The sequence below is a fragment of the Electrophorus electricus genome, chromosome 4, assembly GCF_013358815.1.
Source record: "Electrophorus electricus isolate fEleEle1 chromosome 4, fEleEle1.pri, whole genome shotgun sequence".
In the NCBI taxonomy this organism is placed as follows: domain Eukaryota; kingdom Metazoa; phylum Chordata; class Actinopteri; order Gymnotiformes; family Gymnotidae; genus Electrophorus; species Electrophorus electricus.
The window spans coordinates 28,463,426-28,477,625 of record NC_049538.1 but is presented as its reverse complement, the minus strand read 5'-3'; the positions used below and the strand labels follow the sequence as shown (position 1 = coordinate 28,477,625).

Below are 14,200 nucleotides of genomic sequence, written 5' to 3'. Positions count from 1 at the left end.
TACATCAAAAGACCACAAAACCAAAACAAAAACAAAAACAATGGTCTCTCAGCAAACACAGCCAATCCTACTTTGTTTCTGCTAAGAGACCTTTACCTAAATCAATTACATGAATTAAATATGCACTCAACGTGAAGCCAATATTAGTAGCCTATTGTTTATATTTCCCTGCAACAAAACATGGGCGCCATGTTGCAATATGTTCTGCGCAACTGTTAAGGTCAAGAAAGAGAAGTGAGACAGGTTTATCTACTAGGCCTAGCCTACGTCAACATCTCCTATAAACCCGTGTACAGCACAGTACCTGTTGCTTCTTCCCCTGGTACACTACATCATTTATTTTCTAATTATTAGGCCACTGCTAATTAAACAAGTTATAAGAAATAACGTCATTAAAAGAAACGCATGACATATTCTTGAGGTTATTTGAATTCGTGCACTACAGGTCTCACATATGTATCTGAAGATGGCATGTAAGAGTTTTAATACGTCTTTAACACTGGACTGCTTGTCCTACAATCTTAGTTTTCGTGTACGGTCTTCTTAACTTCACCCCGAAGCTCGCTACAAGCGACAATGGCCGAGACACCGTAACTAAGGGCAGAAATGGCTGCATCGCTTCTTCTACCCAGAATGCCAGAGTAAGAGGAAGTCGTCTGCGCTCGCGCCCGGAGCAGCCCACTCTAATAGGGCAACGGCGCAGCGCGAGCAAGCTAGATGCGAGAGACGAGGCGAAGGCGGCGGACAGAGATGGCCGGGAGGCGACGTTTCGCCGACAAGTCCCCAAAGAAAAGGGAAAAATCCGTGAAAAAGCACGCTGTCTTCGTGTTCAGATGAAGAGGCAGAACTTCTCTTTTGGACCTTGGTAAGATTTTGTTGTGATGTGAAGTGAAAGACGGCGGTTAGGCGAGTTTAAAGATGTTCCAATATGGTGGATGTGAAGAAGGTTCGGAGGGGTGTTGTGAAAATGGCCATCATGAGTACAGCGCCAAGTAAGGAAATATTTTTAGTCGGTTAAATTAACAGCTATCGAGATATTTAAGTCGTGAAATTATATAGGAAAACATTGGTTTGGTCGCTATAAATGGCGAACATTTCAAAACTTGGCAATGGAGATAAAACGGTATTTTACTGACTACGCAGTTAAATTTTGCTTTGTCCTTGGGAGGACAAACGTCCTTGCCAAAACTGTATAAGGAAAAATGAATTAGAAATTAAAATTGCTGTTAAAAAAATCAAACTGATGTACGGCAACTACTATTTGAACATTTAGGGGTATCATTCTGTTGATTTGAAAGCGTATTTTAAGAAGAAAGCTTTTAAAATATTTTTTTATTTATATACCTTGTTTTAATTAGTGTAAAATTATTTTTTTTCTTCAAATGTCCTTTATTTTTTATGTTATACAAACAATACTGGCACTGTAGCTCCAACTACTGTAAGATTTAGAACCAAACTGTAATTTTTATATTTTGTTGCTATATCCAGTTGTTATCTGCATAAAAATTAAATCTTTATGCATTTATTTCTTTAATGTTTTTTTCTCCATTTGAGATATGCAGTGTATATGTTAGTTACATTCATTGTGCTTTTAACATTTATGTAGTATTTTTCGATTTTAAATAATAGGGTGTTGGCTTTTAACCCTTTGTGGTGCAGAAAAGGAACCTTTTTCTTGTTATATTAAAATGTTCTTTAACTTGCCTTTTCTTTGTCTTGATCATAGTTTAATGTGAAGTAAATTTTCTTTTCGTTTGTAGAGTACAGAGTGTTAAGAATCCCCAAAATTATTCAATTAATAGAAAATGTTAATATATTGTCATGTCCACACAAGAAAACTGAATGTAAATTATTTGCAGACTGACTTGTTCTTAGTTTTCTTAACATGTATTTAAATTACTAAAGCCTGAGGATAGTATTCAGGATATACAAACCCAGTATTATGAAGATTGTCTATGGAATGTCAATTCAACTTGTGTGAATGTGAACAATATTACAATATATGTGTGAACAATATATAAAGACATCTAGGCATAAAAGGGGAAAGGGTGATTTTGTAATGGTTTGCTAGTGTAGAGCATATGTATTATTCCTACATTGATTCATTTCACAATGAAGATTTTAAACCCATTTAGCTAAAATTTGCGTGAGGCTGTCACCAGAGCACTTTATCTGATTTATATTTGATTAGTGCTTTAGCACAACATTTTACCTAATTTTAATAAACTCCAATTGGCTAAAATTGCTTGTAATAAGCTAATTATATGAAAAAATCTTGTGTACAGGCATCGTTACAGCTGGATAAAAGATCGAAGAATATTTGGTTCCATTTGCTGACAAGGTAAGGGTCTCCCACCCACCTAATTCGAGGCTGTTTCTTTTTTATAGCCACTAGGGTGTGCTGTAAATCAAATCGTAAATTTGGTTTATTTTAGCTATACTCAAAACTTTGTTTTTCTCTTTAAAGGATTTCGATCTGTAATTCAGATGATGACGAAAATGGACGCGAATGTTTCCTTGTAAGTATTATAGAAGCAAATAGACATAAAAAAGAATAAGTAAGTTCTCGCCATCAGCACTGGTCCATTTCTGTCTTCGGCTATAGCTGACTTGTAAATAAAACAATAAAGAGTTAATGGTTGAGTAACCATCACAAGAAGAAAAATGCAGAATGCACATTTAGGGTCGAAGAACAATGATAACTAAATTGTAATCCATCAATAAAGATAGTAAAAAAAAATTATGGAAACAAAATCATTTTGAGTGTTACTGGATTTCCTAAACAGTGATTCTTGAATATGCTTTGGTAACTAGCCTTTGGTAGCATGTTGGCTGGTTATTAGCCACTAATTTCTTTGTTGGCACCCACAGCGGGAAAGCCAAATTTGTATTTGAAAATAATGGCTAAATATAATTTCTTCTGTGTAAACCTAAACATTTGATCATAATTAAATGAATTGTTGCCAAATATGGAGCCTTCCACTGCACTTGTTAGGTTGTTGGAATTAGCTCTGGTGCAAAATGGCTCTTCTTAAATGTATTTTGTGCATATTTCCTGACAAAACAATCATAATAAAACAATACAATTTAGTAGTAGGATATTGGTCATGAAACATACAATCCCATTAACTGTTATTGCTTTATGAAACATACAATCTTGTAACATTTCTGTTTTCAGAGATGTATTTTAAGTATTAGTGGACATGGTCTAGTACATATGTCTGTCTTCTTTGGAAAAATTAGTTTAATGTGAAAAAGCATTTGCTGATATAAATCACTAATTGGTTTTGAGCATTGTACTTGGTTGTTTCACACACCGCAAATATCAGGATTATATCTGAATCTGGAATATCCACTAAAAAGTGTAAACACACCCAAGAAGCATTTAAAAAGGATTTAAATCTGCTCACAAAACCACTTCAGGAGATGGTCAAGAGAGATGCATTTAAACCAGATGTTATGCAAATGTAAATGTACTCATCTCTCTGATCCATGTTTTGTACTCAAAACCCCTAGCCTTCACATTACATAACATAATGTAAGCATCCAAGTACTACCTCTAAGTGGAAGTGCCAAAGTTGATGTCTTTATGCTAACTTTGGGGAAATTAAAAACCATAATAATTGCAAGCTCAAAGTAACATTTGTGTGTAACACAAGAAGAAAAGAGAATCGTGAATTTGGGTTAGGCGTATGAACGGATTTTTTGGGGAGTTAAAAGGATTCAGACTTCAGTCTGGCTAAGTACCGCTGCATTTGACTATGTAGTAAATGCATTTAATCAATCCCATTTTGATTCAGTCCAGGTACAAGACACAAAATGACCAGGTGTAAATAGGATCGTTGAGAGCCATCTTTTGTCAGCAATATTATGCTTATGCAAAAGTCCCTGTTATCCGTTTGAATTAAATTAGGTCCTTAAACTGCTGTCAGAAGCTAAATGTCAGTTTTCATATCCAAGTTTTGCAGGCTGTTTTACCATACTGGTCACTAGTTCTGGAGTAAACATTTTATAATTAATGAACCATCTTTCCATGCATTTCAAACCCTCTGATGTTACTGAATACTGCCATCTGCATTTATATTATAACAAATTTGATCATTAACAGTTGTTGAAGATTGGGCACTGAGAAGTTTGAGATGGTCTCATGTATTTTTGGCATCTCTATTTATTTATTTATTTATTTACATTACCATTCTGAGAGTGGAAACAATTTACTCTCACTTAAGTACACAACTGAGCATTCATTTGCAGTTGATAAAAGTAAAAAAAAGTCTCGAAGTAACAACTAGAGCTATGAGCTAATGAGCAGGTCTTTTTGGTCATGTTCATGACGCATAGAGTGGGGATTTAAGCAGGCATTAATGTACGTTTAGCAAGTGGTTGTAAGTTATTCTGTCTACCAGCCTCTTTCTGGAATTCAGTATGTGTGGAACCCAAAACAAACGTGATGGCTTGCATTTAAAATCTTATTCATTTGACATTATACATTTGAAACTTGACTTTGTAGGAAATTCATTCTGTGAGCCTTAAACTAGGGTAGTAGGCATACTTACATCATAGGCTGAGAACATTTATGGATAAGGGCCCATGGAAATGTCTAGGAAGCATAACAGCCTTTCCTTGATCATATAGGCATATGGGAAAAGGCAGTGTGTCATCATCAGATTACACACAGTTAAAAATGAATTGTTGAAACAATTCAATATGCCTGATGCATATTGGAGAGATATATGGGAGCAATAGTCTTCTAAGAGAGGAGATGCTGTTGTGTGACAATTGAGTAGTTACAAAAGTGCTTTGAGGTATAGGGTAGAGGAAATGTAAATCAGTAAAAAGGGAAAAAAAGTATTGCTGGATGAGAACAATATTTGCATGATATTTGTACATGGTTTTCTCATCAGAACACAGTTTGGTACTAGTTGCAAAAAAGCAGAATTGTGTGCTATGTGCTTCACTGTCCAATAAAAACTTGAAAGCATATATCCAAAATAATTTTTAAAGGTGAGCTGCTTTTAAGAATAAATGAACTATACATTGTGATGGTAATCTTGGCTATCTTATATAATATAAAAACACTTGGAACAGCTGGTTGTAATGTATTTGCATTTTTTAACTTCTAATATTAAATGAGATCATAGATTGTAGTATTTGTGTATAGTGGAGTTCAAATAAAAACTCACAACTTTCAGTTCCTAAAAGGAATCCTATTGTTTTAGCTTTGTGATGAGCTCTACTAACATCATTTTTCAATTAAGGCAGCTGTAAGCTATTTGTACAGCTCTTGCCAGCATCTCCCAGACTTGGCCACTGAAAGAATCTGTGCCCTGTAATCTAACGCCCTCTATCCAAACTATTCTCCAAAGCCCCTCCTTCCAATGACATCCATGCTAAGTGCTTTGCTACTCTTCTATGTACTATGGGCACACCCAAAACAATTGTCAGGTGTGGAGGACTGCCTTCTTGTAGAGATTTTCTCATTGGTTAATATAGCTAGACCTGGTTGAGTTAGAGATTTATTTTTTTTTTCGTAGAGCATCTATTTAAGTAATGGCTATAAAATTTTGTTTACATCAAAAAATATTTTTTTTAATTCTGACCCAGTCCAAACAAGTTATTGTATATGCATTCTGAAAACAAGATCAACTGCGATTAAATTACAAGTTGTCTAATTTCAGTTCATCCATCACATTTCTTATTCATCAACTAAATAGCTTTGCATCTGCTTGTCAAATTGTGCATTGTCAAGTTTTGCTAATCTTTACTTAAATATTATATGGAGGTGATGCACGACATTTGTAACTAATCATGGAGAGAGGAGTGAATCCTAAACATTTTTACATTATCACAATAACATTGGGGCTTTCTAACATCAATTTAACATGACTGTAGTTTGAAAATATATAGAGAGGTTGATAATTATATGGTTAATCCTAGTTTTTATCTACCACTAGAAGTTCCAGTGTGTCATGCTGTAACATATTTTACACATTTCTCTTTATTTAATTAATTTCTTCCTTAAACATTTGACCATTCTCTGATGGAACTCGTCAGTTGTAACTTATGTACTTTCTATGAGTACAGGATTTTCTGCTCAGTTTAAGTAGTTCTGTTTTTTCCCCTTTAGCAGAAGAGGTCTGCTTGAGGACGTGGTTCTGATTGTAGAAAAGCAAAGAAGACAGCTTGGTAAGTCCACACACTGTTGCCCTTGTACCTGTTATGTTGCGTCATATGTCTGTCATTGTAACATAGTGGGGTGTTCACTTATGGAATTGTCACTAGAAACAAGAGGGCAGTTTGGCTTTGATATCAGATACCAGTTGAGCAAATTTATCCTAAACAAAGTTCATTTAAAAAAACATTCTCTTGCACTCTAAAGGCTGTCGAGATCTGGAAGGGCAGACATCACCAGTTAAAAGGAAAAGGGGGTCTGCTGTAGTAATAGCTGGTAATTTATCTACAAAGAGGTTTCTATCTGACACAACTCTAAACTTTTACTGCAGTTTATCTACTCTGCCACCTCACCCCTGACATTTTCTCCTGATGTATTCTTAGGATCATGTACATTTTCAATGGATTTGTACTTTTCCATGTCTGCATATGCTTTACTGCATTCCTCTTGGGGCAGTGCCCTACCTCTTGAAATGGACCTTATTCCCCATCAAAGGCATGAGACTGATGTTGTCTCAGTGGGTAGTCGATTCTTGCTTTTTGTGTAACATTTTACACATTTTTCCTGACCCTATGGAGGTGCAGGCACGATTCTTTCATTTAACTAGCAGCATTTTCTTTTCTAAAATGGATAACCCTTGCTTCTTATTTGACTTTTCATATCTCTCTGGTCTAAAATTAGGCCAACATGATGCGTGATGACAGTGTTGCACTCTGTCATACAGGGCTGCTGTGCCTAGTTTTTTTTATTAATTTTTTTTATTAATTCCCATACATAGGTTTTCATATTTTGGATACATATGCTGTATAGAATGGTGCTATAAGATTAATCCTGCCCCCCCCCCCCCCCAAAACACTCATTTAGGTCTTGTTAGGAAGTCAGATTTTTGCCTGTGGATGGAAAAACCTCCTGCTAGCATAGATAGCTTGCTGTCAAAAACACCATCATTAAGTGAATTCAGTTGATTGTGGTGTGTTAGGGTTTTTTTTTTTGCAATTCGTAGTTTGCAATAAACCTCTTGTAACTTTGTAGTAGGGAGGGGGAACCAGTGCTAACTTTATCAAAAATAAAATGTAATGAACGTTATGTTGATTACCCATGGGCCTTTGATATCATCCGTCTGAAACTTCCAAGTATACAATGTTGTTATACTATGTAATAGCTTCATTGCTTGTGTTCATGAAAAGAGAACACAGGCATTTTGTATAACATGAAGTTTCGTTATTCTCTTCTGAGTTTTACTTAAAGCATACTCTATTTAAAAACATAAGAGGTCCTGTCTTATTTTTAAGTGAAACATCAGTCACTTGTTAGGACTCCCCCCCCCCAAAAAAATCCCACCCAAAACGATTACATGCATTATGAAAAATCCAATGACAGACATGTGACGCAGCAAACCAGAAATGTCTTAAAATGTGGATGTTTTGTGGTGTGACAAGTGTAATGCTTTAGTTGTCTCAGATCAAGCTAAGCTAATTGTCACGAACAGATAGAGAAGTGGTGTTGAGATTTAAGTCTGAATTGTTGTGGGTTGTCATTGTTGAGATTTTTTCCCATTTTTGGAACTGTATTACAGTGAATTTAGTATATACGTTTAGTAATTGGAGCTAGATGCATGAGAGGACATGCATATCTTTTTGTTTGTGAAAGTTAGTATGGTATAAATGGATAGCATGCCATTGCAGAATTTTAACATGTGGCTGTGAGAAACTGCCACACTTGCATATAAACTGAGCATTTTGATCATCTTTGGTCCTGCTTTAAATAGATATTTGTTTAGGCTACTACTTTTCCAGTTGAATTTTTTTTTTGGCGAATTTCTCGAAATAACATGAAGCTAGCTAACTCCCGTTTCTGGTTGTGCTGATTCTGAACAAATATGCTCTTTATGCATCACGTAATGGTATAACTAGGTTAGTTACCAGTAGGTAATTTTCATATATATAAAGCTCTTTCATCTTTCTAAGCGTATTTGGGGTTTACATGTTTTCCCTTCTCCTTTTTGATTTCATTAAGAACCCCCTACTGGACAATCAAGTGGAGACTACAGCTTTATCAGGAAGATGGCGGATCTGTTTTTTGCTTTTGGATTTTGGAAAGACCGAACTTTAAAAAAAAAAATATATATATATATATACATATATATTGCTTTCCATGGTACATGTGTTTTTTGCCTGTTATAATGTGTCTGAATTTTGTTTTTCTACTGTTTAATAGTTTTTTGTTACAACATGCAACCATGCTTCTGTTTCAGCAAAAATGTGCCTGTATAATTCAAATTTGAATATTCCGTTTTTGAACCAACAAAATAAAATTTTAGTTTTTGAACAATTTCGACTTGCTCTCATTGGATGGGAATACTATGTCCGTCTCGAAAAACTGAGTTAAGCCTTTCTTCTTAAAAAAGTAATCATGCATCTTATTTATTACCATAGAATCCTCTATTCAGGTTCCACCCATATGATGCTTAAGCCTGGCTTCAAAAAATAAACTTGTATTGGATAACTATCACCCAATTACCGTCAACATTTATAATCACAATAGCCTGTGCTATCCACCAAGTTGAAATTTTGTAGGGCTAAATTCATATCTTGGCTCATTGTGTCTATTAAATAAATTACATTGAAATAGAAGTCAGTTTGTACTTTGGAATTGTCTCTATTTATGCCAATGGATTTCAGCAATACTTCCTGAATAATATTGCGCATATGTAAGCGTGATGATACAAAAAGTAGGCTTTCTCACTTTCAACATGAATTAAACCTTTTGTAGAGTTAGTTGTATTCTAAAATGGTGTCCTATACAGTCCAACTCACTCTAAAATGGCTCCTCATATCTCATTTCCTGTCTGAGCAGGAAGTGATGGCTTGGGGAAATATTTTATGCACCCTATAAAACAATAAGTGCTCTTAATGTCTAATGCTTTAACGTGTGCTCAGGCTTCTGTGCCGTCCATTTAGGTTGGTATCAAATCTTAAGGCACAACGTGTCAATGGAACTATTTGTTCAAAAATAAAAGGGGTGGGTCTTTAGCACATCACCTGAATCCGGGGTAAATGGAGAGAACGTCAATCAAAGACTAAGCTCTCAGAGCTGGGAAGGAGCTTTAGATGGCGGATGAGCCTTGGGAAGGGAAACGCGCCGAGGCTCGCTGGGCTCTGTAGCACTTCTCCCTCAACTTTCACGAACTTTAAATTCGCGTTAGGGCTCATATTTAAACGGAATTTATTCGTGTGTTTCGTGCGGAAATGCAGAAAGGTTTATGCGTCGTTTTTTTGTGGCTTTGTTTCGTCGAAAAAAATGTACGGCTTTAGCGTAGATGAGACGGTCGTTGTTTTCTCTGCCTTGCACTGGCAGCCATGGCGGTCCTCCATTTTTAGTGCGCTGTGCACGGCGCTTTAGATACTCTCCATTCAAAAGGCCATCGTTGATTTTGTTACTTTATTTCCTTTTCTAATTTTATTACGCTTTGTATTTTCATCCGACGCTATAGAAAATTTATATATTTTATTTTTGATGCCGAAGTAATAAACCGACATTTTTGGGGGGCTTTGAATGTACTGCTACATTTACCTACCTGTCAATGGAATAGGTATGTTTACATTGTATATTTTGTATGATCAATTGTATTTTAATTTTATGATCTTTTATTCGTCCTTTGTCTGATGACGCAGTAAGAATTTATGCATGTGGCTCGCTGGATCTGTTGCATTGAATGTATCTGAATGCATGTTGTTTGACATCGTTCACTATCGAGCAGGTGCCATTTAATTACATATTTGGAGGTTAATATTTAAATACAGTTACACATTTTTGAAATGTGCCCTTCGATGCTGCTCTTTTCCTATGTCGCAACGGGAGGACTTTTGCTATCCTTAAAGCAAAAGCAAGTTGATGGGACTTGTATGATGGTTCACCCCACTTTCAACTTTTGACAGTTAATACCTGGACTAAAGATCATCATTAACAAAAAGTCAGGACAAAACGATGATGAAGAACAAGAACAAAAAACAAGGGGACGATGGTTCGACTCAAAGCAATGTTTCAAGGTATGATACTTAAAATTTTCCTGTTTTTCTTTTTACATGTCTTGATTGTTTACATTGACAGGCATGGTTGATCACCTGTGCACAGATTTTAGCCACAGTTTCTAGGAAATGTAGTGGTTTCAGATCATTGACCTTGGGACAGTTGAATAGCCACACCCTAATTTTACTGGTATTACCAAAATTGAATATCACCTATAGGCCTGTCAGAAGGATTTGGCCCTATAGTGTGTATCAACATCAACACTCTGATTTTTCAATTGACTCAAACAGTATATGGTTTCTCATATTTTCAGGTCCCTTTGTGATTATGTTAAATGACCTTGTCTGATTACTTTGTACTGCATTGCACCATTTTATATCTAACATTACTGTGATTAAAACAGTTTTACTCTCCCATTGCGAGACAATGTTTGATTTACATAATTCTAATAGTGGAATAGTGTTGTAGGTATAGCATATAAGTTTTGCTATAGTCTTTGCTGGGTCTTACACTGAGCCTTACTGTTTTTTATTGTTATGTTAGAATAAAGCTCAGCAATTTGGATTAAATGTTGTCATGAAATGAAATTCATGTATAATAGGTTGTTTATGATGCATTTTATTTGAATCAGAGCAGAGCGCCATAACATTTAGTTTTATATGATGGGCTATTCTTTTTATGTGGAAACTTAAGTGGCATTGTGAAAGTAGAACATTATGTGTTTGTATTTTGGGCACTGACAGAAGAGGGTTCTACTTTATAAGGGTTCAGTATGCCCCATCTTATTTTGGAATCTACATCTGTCTGTCAGCCTCATGTGAATTGTGCAGTTTTTCATTCAGGATTTATGCTTAATATTTATCTGCATTTTCCCCAAGCCATACATTTTATTATTAATTGATTTATTGTTAGTTCACTTAATTTGCATTTTGGGGATCAGTGACTCAAAGTGCTGTTTTATGTTTAGTCTCCCATAACTGCCAGCTGAGTGATGGGACTAAGCCTTTCATTCTTGAGCCAGGCCTCTACAGGGTACTACACAACAGAAGGCCTTGCAGTCATACCCCAGCTTTCATCCCTGTGTGTGTGTGTGTGTGTGTGTGTGTGTGTGTGTGTGTGTGTGTGTGTGTCAGGGAAAATACAAACTTGTAGGAATATGTAAAAGCATCATTTCTACTATAGCCATACAGCTTCAACAACAGTGGAAGCACTACAATCCCTTACTACAACAATGGTATTTTCATAATCCTTATATGTGCTTACCTAGAAGGGTATTCTGTTCATACTAATGGGACTTTAACATGACTGTTTCTTTCCATGATTATGCCCCTCCTAATATTGGCAGAAATGACAATTATTTTGTGGATTTAAGGAAATGTATGTTTCTGGTAACGATTTAAGTGATGGCACAAACAACCACCACCTTGTGTGCAGTGTGCTTAGTGGTGACAATGGCATCTGATCCATTTTCCTAAAGCAGATTGTTATTGTAAGTATAATATGATGTTCTCGTTATACTGTATCTGTGCTAAAATGTTCAGTGTGTCAGTCTAATGAGTTTAATAAACAATTGCAGGTTTACTGAACTTTCAAATTGGCAGGAGTATTTTGTAATTGAGGATGTGATCTGAACTTTTTTGATGTACTTGGAACATATTTGACCTTTTTGTGTCATGAATGAACCTTCATAACTGAAGTCTCTATGGTCCCTACATAAAAAGAATATGTAGATCTAATGATGGTGTTCATACACAGTAAACGTCTTCCCATTTTTATGAAATGTTCATTCTAATGTGCCTTCTTGGTAAATTGTGAAGGCTTGAGGAAACGTCTAAGAAACACGAACAAGTATGAGCAAAATAAGACAAAGAGCATTTGTGTTATTTACTTTGTTGTTGCTTTAGCTGAAATTATATTAGATCAACTCCTTTTATCTAATACCTTTTTGTATTTAAACTGACAGTTGTGACACTGTTGAAAGTAGTTTATTAAAGCTCTTGAACTATTTATAAATACAAATGCATTTTAGAGAAAGGGAATATACTTTTTTTCCTCATGACACTTCCTTTTATTTGGGTTTTGTTGGAACGTTTTTCAATTAACTAAGAACCACTGTCATGAGATGTTGCCCTTCAACAAGGTGACTGAACAGTTGTAAGCTTTTGGCAGCCATTTTCTTAACACATTTATCAACAAGTTAAAACAAAAATAAGGTAGTCCAGACAATTTTAAATGTGTAATTTTTACTTGTATTCAGTATGAGAATCATTCAAGAAAATACAATGTACCATTTATTGGTATATGAGCTACATCGCTAAATGGCTGAAAGTCCACTTAAAAGTCACAAAATGGCTCTTGCTTTGTGCTGCATAGCTTGTATGAGTTACACAGCATTACATAAAAGGTGCATGGAACTACAGGAAGGGAGAACAGGAAGTGCTTTAGAGGTCAGAAGTTTCTCTGGTGAATTTTGGTTGGTTCTCTTCCTCTAGCAACAGAGCATCCAACCACAATTCAGATACTTGGGTCCACCCATTTGTGATGTCACCCACCATAAAAGGACAGTCTGGCTAGTTGGCATGTCTGCTTTGTCAGCAGCTGTAGCACTGCCCATGGCAAATAATATACTGAGCAGTTTCCAACACTGCTTTCCTTCACTATGTGGTGTTGGAAGTTTATAAAAGCTCATTAATTGAGATGCTGTTTTTAACTTAATTTGAATTAAAGGTATGCTTTAATGTGGAGTGGTTAGACCTAATAACTTTTAATTATTTATCATACAATTGTATATAATACTAATTTTATTAAACGACTTTTGATTGTTCAGCTACTTAATATATTGTGAGTTCAGTAAATGACAGCAATATATGAAATAACCTGGTCTAAGGACATTGTTTTACTTGTGAGGGTTCAACAGTTTCCTGTTCATGCATTTAAAGGGACATGTCCTTTTAGACTATGCAACAGACTCTCAGTCAAAGCTCGTTATCCAGTTCTGTGGCATTAGTCTTATAGGAGTATCAGTTGAAAGGGACAGTTCTAACCTCCACCTCTCAGATTTTCCTGTATTCTAAACATTGTGAAATTTTAATTAAATTTCAAGTAACAGCAAAGTTGATATCTTAAGGCTGATATTTTTGGAACATTTTTATACTGAAACTGGTGGTACGAGTATTCATCCACTTGCACATAAGATATCTGTGGTAAGTATCTATTACCTTAAAATTACTAAATTGTAACGTGACTGGATTCCTGAAATTTCTGAAAATATCAGTGCAATTGTGTGTGCAGTCATGATGGGCTATTCTCATGAACAGTCTATTTTAATATTCATGTTATAGCAATAAAGCCCAATAAGCGTAATAGGCTGGCTATCCTGAAAATCAGTGATGCCCTAATTTAAAATTACATAGGTAATTTTTTCTATTTGTAAAGGGCAGTGGTAGCTCAGTGGTTAAGGTACTTGATTTGCAATTGGAAGGTTGCTGGTTCAAGCCTCACCACTGACAAATTGCCCCTGAGCAAGGCCCTTAACCCTCAATTGTTCAAGTTGCACTCAGTTATAATTGTAAGTTGGCTTTGGATAAAAGTGTCAGCTAAATGCTGTAAAGATAAATAATAACAGTAATATCTGGAGCTCATTTAAATCAACACATTATTCAACAAATTAGCAGCTATTTCCAGAACATTGCAAACTTTATAACTAGGCATAGTTACAAGACCATTAAAGATAGTGATAACACACTCATAATTGATTACATTTTCACTTGGTGCTATCTTAAATTTGTGTTGCTTAAAGTGGGATTGGCTGAAACCGAAGTGTAGGCTACATTTTTTGCCTTCTGGTAGGATGGTTGATCAGGACATTTTGCAAGGGTGTCCTGTTGCTAAATTGCACTGGTTTAGGTCTAGTGAACTAGAGTGATTTGTGAATAGTTTGAAGTCAGTGGTTCATTACTAGCATGAGTGATGATTAATATGCTGAATAATCTATTCCTC

General features: G+C 35.5%; 1 protein-coding gene across 1 annotated transcript in view; it reads left to right on the top strand.

Moving 5' to 3' along the window:
- The first annotated feature begins 701 nt into the window (after positions 1-701).
- Positions 702-14,200, top strand: part of chd2 (chromodomain helicase DNA binding protein 2) — a 31,509-nt gene continuing 18,010 nt past the window's right edge. Inside the window, 6 exon segments of the mRNA XM_027004577.2 lie at positions 702-865; positions 2,286-2,341; positions 2,468-2,519; positions 6,128-6,186; positions 8,189-9,764; positions 10,111-10,221. Of these exon segments, the coding sequence (XP_026860378.2) occupies positions 10,160-10,221 (62 nt within the window). The 5' untranslated portion in view covers positions 702-865; positions 2,286-2,341; positions 2,468-2,519; ... (1 more) ...; positions 8,189-9,764; positions 10,111-10,159.